General features: G+C 41.1%; 1 protein-coding gene across 9 annotated transcripts in view; it reads right to left on the bottom strand.

The window, feature by feature from the left end:
- The window catches only part of IDO2 (indoleamine 2,3-dioxygenase 2), a 67,808-nt gene extending 57,794 nt beyond the window's left edge, over positions 1-10,014 (bottom strand). For 4 of the 9 annotated variants that reach the window (XM_069573006.1, XM_069573007.1, XM_069573010.1 and 1 more), the window contains exon 1: positions 9,525-9,987. In XM_069573006.1, the coding sequence (XP_069429107.1) occupies positions 9,525-9,623 (99 nt within the window). In that variant the 5' untranslated portion in view covers positions 9,624-9,987. Of the gene's footprint in view, positions 1-9,524 lie in introns of all 9 variants that reach the window. The other 5 variants (XM_069573012.1, XM_069573014.1, XM_069573013.1 and 2 more) reach the window with 4 other exon arrangements.
- Between the last annotated feature and the right edge of the window lie 9,060 nt (positions 10,015-19,074).

Raw genomic sequence — 19,074 nt, 5'->3', positions numbered from 1 at the left:
ATTATGGTAATTATATGCTTCAAAATCAAATTAGGACATAATTTCATAAATATTGATATAATTGTGGTATGAAATATGATAAAATATTCCTTCTCAAATTGGTCATGATTTAGAAAATCTATATTATATAGTAGAAACTTATCCTGTTGTCAACAGGACCTGGAGCTGGGCCTGGCTTAGTCTTTAGTTTCAGACTGAAATTACAGAGTGTCAGCATTATGAGGGGTTTTCTTAATTTGATCCTCCTCATATGCCCATGACATGTTATCTTTACACAAGCAAAGCAGGTAAAAAGAGAGCAAATATGACTTGCTAGTTTTAAAACTAGTAAGAGATTTATCTAGACTTCAAATTCACATCAAAGTGACTATTATAGTATTGTCGGTGCTGTTAACCAGAATTTGTAATGTTAATCATCTACTGTTACTCAACTAAAGCAATGTATAAAATTGCCTTTAAGGAATAATTTTCATGAATCCCAGAGAATAATTTCCCAAAGATTCAAAGACCTGAGTTGGAAAAAAGAAGGAAACTAAAATCTTTTTAATGGAAAATGTTTTTACACTGCAAATTATCTGTGTGATATAAAACATTTCTTTCTATATCTAGTCAGAGATTAGAAACACAATACTAAACATCTCAGCATTTATGCATCCATAGGAACACATCTTTACTCCTCTTCCATCTCCCCACTCCACAACCCACAGTTTCAGAAAAATGATTCTAGATTATCCTTTTAGATTTATACAGGTCAATATTGGAAAAACAAAAAAGCCAATTAAAAAATGAGTGGAAGACCTAAACAGACATTTCTCCAAAGAAGACATACAGTTGGCCAACAAAAACATGAAAAGATGTACATTGCTCATTATAAGAAATGTGAACGACAACCACAATGATGTATCACCTCACACTGGTCAGAATGGCCATCATCAAAACATCTGCAAACAATAAATGCTGGAGAGCATGTGGAGAAAAGGGAGCCCTCTTACACTGTTGGTGGGAATGTAAGTTGATACTGCCAGTATGCAGAACAGTATGGAGGTTCCCTAAAAAACTAGGAATAAAACAACTGTATGATCCAGCAATCCCATTACTCAACATATACCCTGAGGAAATCATAATTCAAAAAGACATATGTACCCCATTGTTCATTGCAGCACTATTTATAATAGCCAGGACATGGAACCAGCCTAGGTGTCCATTGACAGATGAATGGATAAAGAAGTTGTGGTATGTATATACGATGGGATATTACTCAGCCATAAAAAGAAACAAATATGAGTCAGTTGAACAGACATGCAAGAATATAGAATCTATTACACAGAGTGAAGTAAGTCAGGAAAACAAAAACAGTATATTAATAAGTATGTATGGAACCTAGAAAAATGGTACTGATGAACCTATTTGCAGGGAAGGAATAGAGATACAGATGCAGAGAATGGACTTATGGACACAGCAGTGGAAAGAGAGGATGGGACAAACTGAGAAAGTAGGACTGATGTATATATACTACTATGCATAAAACTGATAGCTGGTAAAATCGATAGCTACTAAAATCGATAGCTACTAAAATCGATAGCTACTAAAATCGATAGCTACTAAAATCGATAGCTAGTGGAGACTGCTGTAGCACAGGGCGCCGAGCCTGCTGTTCTATGATGACCTAGAGGGGTGAGATTGGGGTGTGTGTGGGCGGCTCTAAAGGAAAGGGATATATATGTATATACATACATATATATATATATATATATATACACACACACACATATATATGTACATATATATGGATAATTTGCATTTTTTTACTGCAAAAACAAACACAACATTGCAATGCAATTATATTCCAATACAGACTTCCCTGGTGGCTCAGACGGTAAAGCGTCTGTCTACAATGCGGGAGACCTGGGTTCAATCCCTGGGTTGGGAAGATCCCCTGGAGAAGGAAATGGCAATCCACTCCGGTAATATTGCCTGGAAAATCCAATGGACAGAGGAGCCTGGTAGGCTACAGTCCACAGGGTTGTAAAGAGTTGGACACGATTGAGCAACTTCACTTTCACTTTCACAATATTTATACAGGACAGTTCAGTTCAGTTCAGTTGCTCAGTCGTATCCAACTCTTTGCGACCCCATGCACTGCAGCACGCCAGGCCTCCCTGTCCATCACCAGCTCCCAGAGTTTACCCAAACTCATGTCCATCGAGTCAGTGATGCCATCCAACAATCTCATCCTCTGTCGTCCCCTTCTCCTCCTGCCTTCAATCTTTCCCAACATCAGGGTCTTTTCAAATGAGTCAGTTCTTTGCATCAGGTGGCCAAAGTATTGGAGTTTCAGCTTCAACATCAGTCCCTCCAATGAACAACCAGGACTGATTTCCTTTAGGATGGACTGGTTGGATCTCCTTGCAGTCCAAGGGTCTCTCAAAAGTCTCTTCTAACACCACAGGTCAAAAGCATCAATTCTTCTGCATTCAGCTTTCTTTATAGTCCAACTCTCACATCCATACATGACTACTGGAAAAACCGTAGCCTTGACTAGACAGAGCTTTGTTGACAAAGTAATGTCTCTGCTTTTTAACATGCTGTCTAGATTGGTCATAACTTTCCTGCCAAGGAGTAAGCATCTTTTAATTTCATGGCTGCGATCACCATCTGCAGTGATTTTGGAGCCCCCACCCCCGCCCCAAATAGTCAACCACTGTTTCCACAGTTTCCCCATCTATTTGCCATGAAGTGATGGGACCAGATGCCATGATCTTAGTTTTGTGAATGTTGAGTTTTAAGCCAAATTTTTCACTCTCCTCTTTCACTTTCATCAAGAGGCTTTTTAGTTCTTCACTTTCCGCCATAAGACTGGTGTCATCTGCATATCTGAGGTTACTGATATTTCTCCCAGCAATCTTGACTGCAGCTTGTGGTTCATCCAGCCTGACATTTCTCATGATGTACTCTGCATATAAGTTAAAGGAGCAGGGTGACAATATACAAGCTTAAGGTACTCTGTTCCTTATTTGGAACCAGTCTGTTGTTCCATGTCCAGTTCTAACTGTTGTACCTGACCTGCATTCAGGTTTATCAAGAGGCAAGTCAGGTGGTCTGGTGTTCCCATCTCTTTCAGAATTTTCCACAGTTTCTCATGATCCACACATCAAAGGCTTTGGCATAGCCAATGAAGCAGGAATAGATGTTTTTCTGGAACTCTCTTGCTTTTTTGATGATCCAGGGGATGCTGGCAATTTGATCTCTGGTTCCTCTGCCTTTTCTAAAACCAGGTTGAACATCTGGCAGTTCATGGTTCATGTATCGCTGAGGCCTGGCTTGGAGAATTTTGAGCATTCCTTTACTAGCATGTGAGACGAGTGCAATTGTGCCCTAGTCTGAGCATTCTTTGGCATTGCCTTTCTTTGGGATTGGAATGAAAACTGACCTTTTCCAGTCCTGTGGCCACTGCTGAGTTTTCCAAATTTTCTGACATGGAGACTGCTTTCCCATATAACTGTGGTCACCTGATTACTGTGCTCACATTTGAAAAACAAGGCTGGACTTTGAGCTCATGTGGGCTAGTTTAGCTGTCTACCCTTGGCTCATAAGATGTTTTCTCATATTCCAGCTTTTCTCTCATCTTAAAGCTACAATTTTCAGCAGAGCATGTGAATATTCTTCAGTTTTTTCAGAACATTGAGATCATAGAGTGGTGAACACAAGTTAATGATCCACTGACAAAACCAGTCAATATTTAACTGTCCCCTCGTCCTTCCTTGATCATTTTGTGTTTTGTACCTTCACATTTTATTGCCATTTACCCTCCTGTCTGGTCAGCTCTGGGGATCTCAGGGCAAAACAAACCTTTGGGGCTTCCCTTGTGGCTCAGTGGTAAAGAATCCACCCGCCAATGCGGGAGACATGGGTTCAATCCTTGGTCTGGGAAGATCCCAGTTGCGGTGACGCAGCTAAGCCTGTGCACCACAACTTTTGCGCCTGTGCTCTAGATGCTGAGGACTGCAACCACTGAAGCCTGAGCACCCTAGAGCCTGTGTTCCACAGTAAGAGAGGCCGCCACAAGGAGAAACCCACTTGCCACAGCTAAAGAAAAGCTCTCACAGCAGTGAAGCCCACCGCAGCCAAAAAAAAAAAAATCAATTGATCAATAATTATTAAAAAAAAAAAAAACTTAACAAGACTTTGGTTTCCATCACCCAGGATCTCTCTTTCTGTAACTGTTCATCTTTCTGCTTCACTTCCTATAGTGAGCCGAATGGCTTGTGCCAACCCTTTTCTCCCCAAAAGACATGTCTACTTGGAAACTGTGAATGTGACCTTAATTGGAAATGGGTCTCTGCTGATATCATTTAGTTAGGCACCACAAGATAAGAACACCTTGGATTAGCATGGATGTGATGATGTGTGCTAAGTCGCTTTAGTCCTGTCTGACTCTTTTGCGATGATGTGGATGGTAGCCCACCAGGCTCCTCTGTCCATGAGATTCTCCACGTGAGAATACTGGAGTGGGCAGACTGCCATGCCCTCCTCCAGGGGATCTTCCCGACCCAGGGGACCAAACCCACGTCTCTTATGTCTCATGCATTGGCAGGCAGGTTCTTTACCACTAACTTCACCTGGGAAGCCTGGATGTGATGACATGTGTCCTTATAAGAGAAGACGGGGAGAGAGGGAGGAAGATTGCAGAGCAGAGAAGGCCACGTGAAGATGGAGCAGAGAGTGGAGTCCTTCTGCTGGGAGCAAGGACGCCACAAGAAGATGGAGGAGGCCAAGAAGGATTCTCCCTGAGAGACTTTGCTGGGGCAGGAATGTGCTGCCAACACCCTAATTTCAGACTTCTTCCCTCCAGAAGTCTAAGAAAGAACATTTCTCTTGCTTTAAGCCACCGACATGTTTTTGGTAATTTTGACATCAACCCTAGGAAATTAATTCTCTTCCAGAGCCTCATTTTGATTGAGAATAGCAGATATGTAATTTCCCTGATGCATGATTTTTTTCATCCTTTCTTAGATGACTCAGCTCAGCTCCCCCCGTATTGTCTTAAGCTTCGATACCCTGAGGGTGAAAAACTCTGAGAGGTTTTGTTGTTTCAGATTCCAATTTCTAGGACCATTTTGGCCTTTTTTTCCCCATTTTTATCCCCATTGTCCAACTACTTCCCCATCGGCTTGCCTCACCTTTCTCTTGGTTTCTTAACTTTGGCATGGAAATCCACATCTTGTCCAACCCTCCCCACCCCCAAATTCACCTTTCTTTATTAATCTACATTCAGTGTTCCGAAATCTGATCTCTTTGTGTGTAACTCTGCAATATAGTAGATATAATAATATATCTATTGGTAAAACAGCCATTTATATGGCTATATAGTATGTAATAAACCATGTATATGTATGTAATATAATATGTAATAAATAAAATAAAGCATGGAGATGTGTGTGAGCAAGCTTCGGGAGTTGGTGATGGACAGGAAAGCCTGGCATGCTGCAGTCCATAGGGTTGCAAAGAGTCAGACATGACTGAGCAACTGAACTAAGCTAAATATAACCATCATTGCCTCAAATCTCATTTGACATGGTCAGGCATATAGCTCAGATACTAGCAAATAATGGTAGTTTTTTCTCAAGGAAATATTAGATTTCTTCCTACCTCTACTTTCCATTCAAAAATGATAGTCTTCTGTGTTAATTATTTTTTTACTCTTCTTTCTAAACAGACATAGTCCACTGCTTCTCACAAGTGCTTTAAATTTTTATAGGAGAGTATATGTATATTTATTTTTCTTAAAAGACCCAGGTTTGGTCCCTGGGTCCAGAAGATTCCCTGGAGAAGAGCATGGCAACCCACTCCAGTATTCTTGCCTGAAGAATCCCATGGAGAGAGGAGTCTGGTGGGCTGCAGTCCATGGGGTCGCAAAGAGTCAGACACTACTGAAGTGACTTAGTATGCACGCAAGCCCTTCTCACTGTTTCTCATAGTTAGGCACACATTTCTTTCCAAAAACAACCTCTAAAAACCCTCATTGCTCATGTGAACCTCCACTGTCTTTTATAGATTCTGTCACTTACAAGTACTGAGTAAGTTAGCCTAGAGGTTCTGATTTAACTCCTTGCTAGGGTTCTGGCATCAGTATTTATTTAGGCTCCCCAGCTAATTTTGGTACACAATCCAGGAATCACTGTCAGAACATTGCCTGCACTTAACCTGCTAGGAATACATTCACACGCCATTGCATAAGACATTTATCAGATGTGTGAAATCCAAATTCTTGAGCTTAACATTTGAGTTCCCTTGGTCTCACCCCAATCTAATCTGCTATCATCTATCTTGGCCCCTCCTTTTCTGTCCAGGTGATTTGCTCAAATTCTTTTAAGAAAAATTTCTCCCCACCCACCCACCCAAACACATGCACACAGAGATTACATGACTGGCAAGCAATTTTTGTGACTTTCCTATGGGACTAAAAGAGACACATTTTCCTCACTGAAATGTTAGACCCTACAGACGTTTGAGAGTTTATACAAACAGTAAGGTAGAGTATGTTAAACCAAGTCAGCCCCTTTCCGCAGAGCCAGAATGACTGCTTATTCATTAGTTTGACTGTGCTTTCTTTTCTTCTTTGTTATTGATAAAAATCAGAACCATTTCTTGTATTTATTAGCTTTACCTAAAAATGCTATTAAAATCATTGGAACATAATGATATTTACTACCTGTGGTACATAATTATACTCACATGCTCTAAGTATTTATGGTAAACAACCAAGCTTCCTGGAAGGGCATCTTTGGTCTGATTGACATAATGGAATAGCCACCCCATCACTTCCCTAAAAGCAAACAAAGCCCTTAGCAAAACCAAGCTGATATTTCTCAATCTGTGACCTGTTGTGACACCACTGCTATTTGGTGATGGGTGAGGGATTCTCAGCTGAGTTAATCTGAGACAGATTCTGGTGCCAACACTTCTCCCCTACCTCTTCCCAGAAAGGGAGGTGTTTAGGAGAAAAAATTGAAACTAAAACAAAGACGCGCAATCTTTAGAACTCTGGCAAATGACTGTGAGAACAGAGCCAGTTTGCCAGCAAATTTCTATCTGAGTTCCAGAATGGAAATTTCTTCTAAGGAGTATGCATCAACCAGACCACAGGGCAGACAGGGTCTTGTATTGTCTCAGAGAGTCACACGCACTTGTTGTTATTGTTTCCCATCTGGTTTTCTTATTTATAAGAAAGGAAACAGCAAAGAAGGGAATACAATCATGGTGGCCCCACCCAATGTTCACACATAAAATGTTATTGAAAAACTCAAAAAAGCTTTTCGGCCAACCCAATAATTTTAATATTATTTTTCTCAGTTCAGTGTATATATTTAATCCCAATAAGAGTGTGTTGGCCTATAGATTGGCTCTTTCTTGTGAACTAGAGATGATCTTAATGTGCCTGAATCAAGTTATATACACAGAATGAAATTTTGAATAAGCTCTGGACTGAGGGTCAGGCAAATTGGCTTCTAGCAGTCCATTGGATTTATGAAAGTGCTTCCATGCTTCACAGGAGTCCAGTGGGAGTGGGGCTAGATCTCTTCCAGTGCCTGTGAAAACTGAGGGTCAGGCAATGCTGATGATTCATTCTAGGTCACAAGAGTTAGTGAGTAAAACTTTGGATGACTCAAGTATTCTGGTTTGTTCAGGACTTTCCTGGCTTAGCATAGAAAATCCTGCTTCTTGGAATCCCCTTTGGCCTCTAGCAAATGGACATTCTTGGTCAGCCTAGTGGCAAGGTCAGAGAACACAGTCCAGTTTTCTGGGCCACAACGGTCATCTGTTATAACACCCTGGAGTCATTATTAATGCTCAAGTTTCTTGCAGATCTGTGACTTGATTTCAAAACTAACAGCTCTACAGAGTAGTACTGGGGATCAGCAAATAGATCCTATCTTCATCTGCATTCCTCTATCACACTTAGAAGTAGGAATTCCATAAAAGTTCATTAAATTCTAGGTCAATCATTAATCATGATTAAATCACCAATTAGGTCCGTAGAAGGAAAAATTACATCTAATAAATGATTGCAGTGATTGTAACATTGGGTCTCTAGATTTTTAGCTGAGTCATCTTGGCCCTTATTTATAACATAGTAGAAAAAAAGAAATCAAGAGTCCTGAGTACTTCTGCTTTTTCCAGTAATATGACTTTGAGCAAGCCACTTCTGGTCTTCAGTTTCTAAGCACTCTTGCAGTTTTAACATTTTTTATCTCAACCACATTCAAAGATTTAAACAGTGTTGAAAAGGAACTGCATTAAGAACAATTAAGAAATAGTTGCAGTTTGTTCTCAAAGGCGTTTTCCTCTTCACAGCCATATCTGTGAATATCTAATCCCTCCTACTATCCTCAAACACACCTGAGGTCCATTGTGTTCTTTTTTCTCTGCCACTAGCCAGGCAAGATCAGAGAAGGCAATGGCACCCCACTCCAGTACCCTTGCCTGGGAAATCCCATGGATGTAGGAGCCTGGTAGGCTGCAGTCCATGGGGTCGTGAAGAGTCGGACATGACTGAGTGAATTCACTTTTACTTTTCACTTTCATGCATTGGAGAAGAAAATGGCAACCCACTCCAGTGTTCTTGCCTGGAGAATCCCAGGGACAGGGAGCCTGGTGGGCTGCCGTCTATGGGGTTGCACAGAGTTGGACACGACTGAAGCAACTTGCAGCAGCAGCAGCAGCCAGGCAAGATAAACTGAATTTCTTGCCCTAGTGCTTAGTCGCTCGGTCATGTCTGACTCTGTATGACCCCATGAACTAGGGTAGCACACCAGGCTCCTCTGTCCATGGGACTCTCCAGGCAAGGATACTGGAGGGATAGCCATTCCCTTCTCCAGGGGATCTTCCAGACCCAGGGATCATATAACTGATCTTTATCTAATTCTCTCTCTCTTTTTGATAACTGCACATTTGCTCACAAATCACTGGAATGACTGGAAATCATTTAAAAAACAAACAAACAAACAACCTGACATTAAAACCTTTCACTTGCTCTCTCCCTGCTGTAGCTGTCACTTGCCTTTGCTGGTAATCACCATGTGCCTTATTTGTATTGTTGGTAAAGAATCCGCCTGCAATGCAGGAGACCCTGGTTCAATCCCTGAGTCAGGAAGACCCACTGGAGAAGGGATAGGCTCCCCATTCCACTATTGTTGGGCTTCCCTGGTAACTCAGCTGGTAAAGAATCCACCTGCAGTGCAGGAGACCTGGGTTTGATCCCTGGGTTGGGAAGATCCCTTAGAGAAGGGAGAGGCTACCCACTTCAGTATTCTGGCCTAGAGAATTCCATGGACTGTATAGTCCATGGGGTCGCAGAGTTGGACATAACTGAGCAACTTGCACTTATTTGTATTATCCATCCCACATCACAGACTTGGCATTTATGTTGCATCTCTCTTAATGACTACATCATTAAACAAACAAACACCCAAATAAGCATCTCAAGAAAACTATACTGATTTGCTCTAAGACCCTAGCCTTACCAGAGGATTTGGGAGAAGAAAGCCATAATCTTCAGAAATGTGAAATCTTCCTAAAGTCAAGAATGGTGCTGTCTTCAAATTCTGACTTTGAGGCTCCATAATGTTGTTTGAAGTATCTGTGCCGAGACTGCTACTGAAGAGACAACTGCTCCAAATATGTCAAAGACACAGGGAGCTTCAGAATAGCATTTCCTCCTCGCATTTAGCTGTCCAATTATCTCAGGAACAGGGGAGAACCTTGCTCTGAGGTTAAATTTCACATTACCATGGACTTTCTCTGACACAAAGCTGAGTAAACAGCTAAAGACTGCTGGTTAAAACAAATAGGCCATCAAAATTACATCACACACACACAAATTCTTACATGTGTATACAAGAAGATTGATTTTAAACCCAGAGACAAATCTGCTGTTCTTTAGAAAAAGGGACATAAACAAGAGTTTTTGTTGATCCCAAACACTCTGACAGAACCTGTTCCATGATGAACTTTGACAACTGGATCTTGGGCTTAAACTATTAAAACCAGAAGTCAGTTATTTTCAGACAGACATGTCAGTGATTGCCATGAGTAGAGGGGGGCAAGGACTCTGTGGGCATATTAGAACCTCGGAAGAGTTCTGTGTGTAGTTTGAACAGCGTATTCCAAGATTATAATTACTTTGAATGACATTAAGAAATACTGTTTAATTTTTTTTTTTAACTTCAATGACACTCAAAGAATATGTTTCGTGAAGTTTGATAAACAAGGTAGCAGATATTAACAAATTCAAGAAAAGCCTAATGTATCATCTGTTTAACCCTCTATGTTTATTAAACATAGTTTGAAAATCGACCTCTAAAATGGGTGACTTTACCTATGAACCAGGTACTACCAGATCTACTTTACAGCTTAGTAAACTGAAGTACGCACATGTAAATAACCCTGTCCATTGCCTCTCCACTAATTATGGACTAAAGCTGAGGTATCTTTGTCTCCAAGCTATTTCTCTGTTCACTTGATCAGGCTGAAAGGCTGTCTGTTAAAGGTGCCATGATGGTTTGAATTCACTGAAACATGGAGCCCAGTGATAAGCTCCAGATGATAGATTTGCACTGTGAAAATTCCAAAGATTCTACCTTTTGGTCCAGTTGGACTCTGAACTTAGGTTGCCAGGTTGTCAACAAACTTATTTGGAGGCTGACTTGTCCTTACACATCTTCTCCTCCCTCCGCTTCTCTATGATAAGTCCAAAAGCTGAGAGTAGGAAGTGCTCTGATAATTCATGTAACAATTCCCTGAAGATCCCACATGCCTCAGAGTGGTTAAGCCCGTGAACAGCAACTACTGAGCCTGAGTGCTACAATTACTGAAGCCTGCATACCTTACAGCTTGTGCTCTGCAATAAGAGAAGCGTCTGAAACGAGAAGCCTGCGCACCACAGCAAAGAGTAGCTCCTGCTGACAGCAATTAGAGGAAGCCCGCAAGCAGCAACCCACTGGGATTGGCAACCCACTCCAGTACTCTTGCCTGGAAAATCCCATGGATGGAGGAGCCTGGTAGGCTATGGGGTTGCAGAGTTGGACACCACTGAGGGACTTCACTTTCCTTTCCTTTCCTTTAAAACTATCTACTTCCTCTTAGACCAATATCCATCCAGTTTTAAAGATCAGTTTCTTATGCCTCCTAAATGCAATTTATCAAATTGTATATGCTGAATTATCTTCTTGTCCTTTCATTCAATCTCAGATTAAAAAGAAGGAGCAGGTTTTTGTTTGTTTGTTTTTTATGCTGGTCTAGCTATTTTTCATCCATTCTCTCTGCATTCTCATAAGAATTTATTGTAACATTATTAAAGTTTGACATCAAAATACTCAAAGTGAAAAGAACATTATAGAATACATAATCTAATTCAAACTCTCAGGAAACATAAGAAAATCCTGAGGTTGGTGGGAGGGAAGTGACTTAGCAAATGTCATTCTGATGGGGTTGCCATCAGAATTGGTCTAGAATTTGGACTTGCTGCCTCTCAGCCCAGAATTTTCCACTCTGCCCAATTGCCAGGCCTCCCTGAGTGGGAATTTCTATCTCATCTCCTATTAGCTTATGTGGCTATTTTAACAAGTGGCTTAAAATTTTAAGCTTCTGTTTCTACATCTGTAGGAAATAGTAATGTTTATCTCAGTGGATAAATGAGGAACGTTAACTGAAGCACTTATCAGATGGGTAACAGTAAATACTATTTTCCTCATGTTCTCCCCCTTTCTAGAAATCCATTTTTAATATGATATATTTTTTTCTAGCTTTCTTCCCTCTCTTCCTGACTGGGTCTTTTCTTTTTTAGTCACTGACTTCTTTTCCCACTTCAGGTCAAGGTGTATAGATATTTGCAGTATTACTGTAACCACTTCCCTACCTCAGTGTTATGTATTTCCACCTTATCTTAACCATCAGTTCTATGTGCATGTACTCCAGTCTGCATGTTCAATCTTGACCTTTCTTACTTCCAAGGTCTAGGCCCATGGAACCTGTGTGTCACTGAACATCTCAGGTTCTGCCACAAAATCATTAAGAACGTCTCATTGTAAGTCAAATTTCGAATGTCCTTGGCCTGGCATTCAAGGATGTCCTTCAGCTGACCTCTAAATACCCTCTAGCTGTGCAAAATTCTACTATCACATTGAACCTCTTTTACATCATGTTTCAAGCATCATGTCAAACCTGGTTTGACAGCTACTGACATCCAAACATTGTATTTATCTAATCTTTTCTATCAGATTGTAAGTTCCTTGACCAAGCCTTATTTAACCTAACTTTGTATTTGCCTTTAGCAGCAAGCCCAGTGTCTAGAGTTCAATAAACGTTTATGAAATGAGTTATCTCTCCTGGCATCTCATTTTTGGATTTGGTGTCTTGATGCCCAGTAGAAGTTTGTGCTGTTCTGTAACTCCATTGTAGTCCCAGACCAGAGGTGTACTCTGAAGTAGGGAACACAGTGACCTCATGAAGATTTGTTTGATATGTTTCTTACTTACCAAGAGGAAACTGTGTTCAAGATCTTCCTTTGCTAATAGTAAGGCTTGTCATTTCAGAGTCCTGGGTTTTATAATCAGCTTTTGGGTGAATTATTATAATTTCAGTATACAACAAAGTCTCCCCTTTTCTTAAACTGGGTATTAGGGTCTTTTGGAAATGCACCAAGAAATATTCTGAAAAAGAAAAAAAGCATTCACAATGGAAGTATTTAGGATTTACATGTTTTCTGGTACAATTTCAGTTATACTTAGTTTTAGTTTCAAGTTGATAAGTCCAAAACCTGAGTTATCAAACTCCATCAGCCCAAACAGCAGTACACTCAGGTGATTCTGTACAGCTCATTAATTACTCCTTTGTTCATAAATTCAATGGAACTTCTTAGTCCTTTCTGATTAACAGTTCAAGCATCTGGCAATTTGCTTTACTAATTTTTTAAAACTCTCTTCTCCTTTTGACCTTTCCTATGAAATACCTGCTCCTTGGGAAAAAAGCTATGACCAACCTAGATAGCATATTAACAAGCAGAGGCATTACTTTACTAACAAAGGTCCATCTAGTCAAAGTTATGGTTTTCCCAGTAGTCATGTATTGATTGATGTGACAGTTGGATTATAAAGAAAGCTGAGCACTGAAGAATTAATGCTTTTGAACTGTGGTGTTAGAGAAGACTCTTAAGAGTCCCTTGGACTGCAAGGAGATCAAACCAGTCTATCTTAAAGGAAATATTCATTGAAAGAACTGATGGCAAAGCTGAAACTCCATCACTTTGGCCACCTGAAGCAAGGAACTGATTCATCGGAAAAGACCTTGATGCTGGGAAAGATTGAAAGCAGGAGGAGAGGAGGATAACAGAGAATGAGATTGTTGGATGGCATCACTGACTCAATGGACATGAGTTTGAGTAGGCTCCAGAGTTGGTGATGGACAGGGTAGCCTTGCATGCTGTCGTCCATGGGGTCATAAAGAGTCAAACATGACTGAGTGACTGAAATGAACTGGATGAAACGTATCCCTTCTGGTTGGACTGTATTTAAAACTGTATTAAAAGAAAAAACTGACAGTTAACACTCACTGATCGTTTTCGTCTGTTCCAAGTCCTAAGGTAAGCATCTTCCATAGAGTATCTGATTTAACCTTCCCAAACAGCCCTGTAAGTGAGTCACTATTATTCCCATCATTCAGCTGAGGAACCTGAAGCATGGGGAAGTTAAGTAAGAGCCTAAGGCCATACTTCTTCGTAAGTGTTCGTGTCAGGGCTGGAGCCATCTGGAGCCAAAATCGTTGCCTTTAACCATGAAGGCATGGCTTCCCTTTTTGGGTTTTCCTCTCTTGTTGTTATAGTTACAGTTTACCACTGGTGATCTCCCTAGCTCAGGTCCTGATTACCCTCTCCTTGGGTGGTCATCTCTCTTCAGGGTTCAACCATCATCTTCAGCTGAGGACTCCCAGCATTTCATTTCTAGTTGGATCTCTTCTGTCATCTACTAGACATCTTTACTGGACTACTGTAGAAGCTTCCTAAGAAATACCTTAACGCACCCAACACGTGCTGTATACTTTTCATGAAGACCCAGGAAAACGCTTAGAAAACCTGCATCAAGGTTCAAGGTCTTGAGCAGACAGCCTACTGCCAAGAGATAAATTCAAGGCTTACTTATTACTTATTCTCTGATGATAAGAACTAGGCTCATCTTTCCCTCCTATTCCATGTCTTGGTGAATGGTATCTTTCAGAACTGGTGGTATAATTTGTGGGGCCCGGGGAAGAATAAAAACATAAGGTCCCTTGTTCAAAATTATTCAGAATTTCACAAGAGAAACAGTTGAGCGTGAAGCCAAGAATGGACCCTTCTGCAGATAAAACCCTATCTGACAACATGGGCTGAAGGTCCATGAAGATGGCTCTAGCTCACTAGCTGGAGACCTGAAAGTTGTCTCTCCATCTCATCCAACAGAACTCTGGTCTTGCGCCTCCTACTGCAGTAATATTTCTTACGTTTCTCTTATCTTGAATCTCACTGCCATTGTTTTCAATAGCCATTTACTACTGAAATATTATATATTCTAATCCTTAAACTGATCTTTGCCCCAAATCTAAGCCCCTAATACTTTACCATCATTGCAGGCTTGGATGACTTTTACAAGCTCATTACCCTGCCTTTATGATCAATCCCTATTTTATCCTACCCTTACAATTTTTCCCCCAACTGCTACCAGAGTCATTTAAATACTTATTTCTTTACAATGGGCTTCCCTTGTGGCTCAGTCGGTAAAGAATCAGCCTGCAATTCAGGAAACCTGGGTTTGATCACTGAGTTGGGAAGATATCTTGGGGAAGGGAAAGACTGTCCACTCCAATATTCTGGCCTGGAGAATTCCACGGCCTATATAGTTCATGGGGTTACGATCAGTCGGACCTGGCTGAGTGACTTTCACTTTCCTTTATACTCGGCAATGCTTCACTTAAACAGAATTTAAATATAAAAATATAATGAAGTCATTTCTCTGCTTAAAATTATTCTTTTTGTTCTCACAATAAACTGAAATTCTTTTATTGCATGGCCCTGGAAGCCAATCGTAAGTTAGCTTAATCAATCCATCTCCATTTTTCTTCTATGCTTCAGTCATATTGAGCTGTGTGGGCTTCCTCAGTAGACCTTGCTATGCTGCTATTCTTAAACACTCTTCTTTCTCTTCCTGCATTTTTCTAGCCTTTTATTTGCATATAGTATACTAATCATCTTTTAAAACTCATCTCACGAATTGTCATATCTAGGAAAATGTATTCTTACCACAAACTTTTTTTTTGGTGGAAAGCAAAGTTTGCTTTATTTTGGATGCCAGCAGCTGGGTGTAGGGACAGGAGGACAGGAGGACAGACTCCTGTCCAAAGACTGACTCCACCCCACCCCCAACACCCGCATCAAAATCAGCGGGTTAGAGCATTTGTAGACAGAGTGGGCTACATGCAGAAAAAGCACAGGTTACTCTGATGATCATCTTGAAATTAGTCATCAGTAATCTGACTGATGAGAGTCACCTTGACTGTTTTAAGTACAATCATTCTCATTCACTCTGCCTCCAACACTTTAAAAAACCACCACCACAAAATAGAAAAATAATTCCTATTCTGACTTACTGATATTGTCAGGAAACAAAGATACTGAGGGAAAACCTGTTGTAAGATTTTAAAAATTATAAATATATAAAATAATTCTTACATCAAAATCATTGTCTTTATGATCTGGAAGAAATAGATATTAGGTAAAGACTACCAGGACACCAAAAGAGTGTCTAACAGGCTTTTTAAAGGCGAAGCGCTCCCGGGCGGGGTTCCCAGACCTGAACGAGGCAGGTGGAGGAAGCCTGCGACAGGACTGTGTTAGAAGCGGCTTATATGTTTGTTGTGAGGGATGGTCAGGTTAATCGGCGGGGGTTCAAATAGGTCGCCAGGTCGAGGCATCGCGGGCCGATAGGTCCTTTTATGTGGCTGGAGTGGGGCGGCTTTAGCTGGTGAAATGTGCTGTCATTCGTACCCGAATCTGGGAGGCTCCTTCCGTAAGAGACTTCCCCCCGCAAGCTGGAGGGAAAGGAGGGACAGCCCATCATGGCCCCCGGGGTAGGCCTTACAATAGAGATGCTATTATACTTTTGAACATGTATTGTTTAAATTTTCCGTAGCTTCCATAGCCGAGGGGTTAAAGCATCTGCTTGCAATGCGGGAGGCCTGGGTTCGATCCCTGGATCGGGAAGATCCCCTGGAGAAGGAAATGGAAACCCACTCCAGTATTCTTGCCTGGAGAATCCCATGGATGGAGGAGCCTGGGAGGCTACAGCCCACGGGGCTGCAGACAGTCAGACACGACTGCGCAACTTCACTTTCACTTTTCCATAGCTTAACATAACATCTTATCTTCCAAGGAGTAAGCATCTTTTAATTTCATGGCTGCAATCACCATCTGCAGTGATTTTAGAGCCCCCCAAAATAAAGTCTGACACTGTTTCCACTGTTTCCCCATCTATTTCCCATGAAGTGATGGGACCAGATGCCATGATCTTCGTTTTCTGAATGTTGAGCTTTAAGCCAACTTTTTCACTCTCCTCTTTCACTTTCATCAAGAGGCTTTTTAGCTCCTCTTCACTTTCTGCCATAAGGGGGGTGTCATCTGCATATCTGAGGTGATTGATATTTCTCCCGGCAATCTTGACTCCAGCTTGTGGTTCTTCCAGGCCAGCGTTTCTCATGATGTACTCTACATAGAAGTTAAATAAGCAGGGGGACAATATACAGCCTTGACGTACTCCTTTTCCTATTTGGAACCAGTCTGTTGTTCCATGTCCAGTTCTAACTGTTGCTTCCTGACCTGCATACAGATTTCTCAAGAGGCAGGTTAGGTGGTCTGGTATTTCCATCTCTTGAAGTATTTTCCACAGTTTCTTGTGATCCACACAGTCAAAGGCTTTGGCATAGTCAATAAAGCAGAAATAGATGTTTTTCTAGAACTCTCTTGCTTTTTCCATGATCCAGCGGATGTTGGCAATTTGATCTCTGGTTCCTCTGCCTTTTCTAAAACCAGCTTGAACATCAGGGAGTTCACAGTTCACATATTGCTGAAGCCTGGCTTGGAGAATTTTGAGCATTACTTTACTAGCAGGTAAGATGAGTGCAATTGTGTGGTAATTTGAGCATCCTTTGGCATTGGCTTTCTTTGGGATTGGAATGAAAACTGACCTTTTCCAGTCCTGTGGCCACTGCTGAGTTTTCCAAATTTGCTGGCATATTGAGTCCAGCACTTTCACAGCATCATCTTTCAGGATTTGAAATAGCTCAACTGAAATTCCATCACCTCCACTAGCTTTGTTTGTAGTGATGCTTCCTAAGGCCCACTTGACTTCACATTCCAAGATGTCTAGCTCTAGATGAGTGATCACACCATCTTGATTATCGGGTCGTGAAGATCCTTTTTGTACAGTTCTTCCGTGTATTCTTGCCATCTCTGCTTAATATCTTCTGCTTCTGTTAGGTCCATACCATTTCTGTACTTTATCAAGCCCATCTTTGCATGAAATGTTCCCTTGGTATTTCTGATTTTCTTGAAGAGATCTCTAGTCTTTCCCATTCTGTTCTTTTCCCCTATTTCTTTGCATTGATTGCTGAAGAAGGCTTTCTTATCTCTTCTTGCTATTCTTTGGAACTCTGCATTCAGATGCTTCTATCTTTCCTTTACTCCTCGGCTTTTTGCTTCTCTTCTTTTCACAGCTATTTGTAAGGCCTCCCCAGACAGCCATTTTGCTTTTTTGCATTTCTTTTCCATTAGGATAGTCTTGATCCCTGTCTCCTGTACAATGTCACGAACCTCATTCCATAGTTCATCAGGCACTCTATCTATCAGATCTAGGCCCTTAAATCTATTTCTCACTTCCACTGTATAATCATAAGGGATTTTATTGAGGTCATACATGGGTGGTCTAGCAGTTTTCCCTACTTTCTTCAATTTGAGTCTGAATTTGGTAATAAGGAGTTCATGGTCTGAACAGCAGTCAGCTCCTGGTCTTGTTTTTGTTGACTGTATAGAGCTTCTCCATCTTTGGCTGCATAGAATATAATCAATCTGATTTCGGTGTTGACCATCTGGTGATGTCCATGTGTAGAGTCTTCTCTTGTGTTGTTGGAAGAGGGTGTTTGCTATGACCAGTGCATTTTCTTGGCAAAACTCTATTAGTCTTTGCCCTGCCTCATTCTGTATTCCAAGGCCAAATTTGCCTGTTACTCCAGGTGCTTCTTGACTTCCTACTTTTGCATTCCAGTCCCCTATAATGAAAAAACATCTTTTTTGGGTGTTAGTTCTAAAAGGTCTTGTAGGTCTTCATAGAACCATTCAGCTTCAGCTTCTTCAGTGTTACTAGTTGGGGCATAGACTTGGATTACTGTGATGTTGAATGGTTTGCCTTAGAAACGAGCAGAGATCATTCTGTCGTTTTTGAGATTGCATCCAAGTACTGCATATCGGACTCTTCTGTTGACCATGATGGCTACTCCATTTCTTCTGAGGGATTCCTGCCCGCAGTAGTAGATATAATGGTCATCTGAGTTAAATTCACCCATTCCAGTCCATTTTAGTTTGCTGATTCCTAGAATGTTGATGTTCACTCTTGCCATCTCCTGTTTGATCACTTCCAATTTGCCTTGATTCATGGACCTGACATTCCAGGTTCCTATGCAATATGCTCTTTACAGCATCAGATCTTGCTTCTATCACCAGTCACATCCACAACTGAGTGTTGTTTTTGCTTTGGCTCCATCCCTTCATTCTTTCTGGAGTTATTTCTCCACTGATCTCCAGTAGCATATTGGGCACCTTCTGACCTGGGGTGTACCTCTTTCAGTATCCTATTATTTTTCCTTTTCATACTGTTCATGGGGTTCTCAAGGCAAGAATACTGAAATGGTTTTCCATTCCCTTCTCCAGTGGACCACATTCTGTCAGACTTCTCCACCATGAACCGCCCGTCTTGGGTTGCCCTATGGGCATAGCTT

The sequence above is a fragment of the Ovis canadensis genome, chromosome 26, assembly GCF_042477335.2.
Source record: "Ovis canadensis isolate MfBH-ARS-UI-01 breed Bighorn chromosome 26, ARS-UI_OviCan_v2, whole genome shotgun sequence".
NCBI lineage: Eukaryota > Metazoa > Chordata > Mammalia > Artiodactyla > Bovidae > Ovis > Ovis canadensis.
Note: the sequence above shows the minus strand (reverse complement) of the source record. Positions and strands in the feature narration are given on the sequence as shown.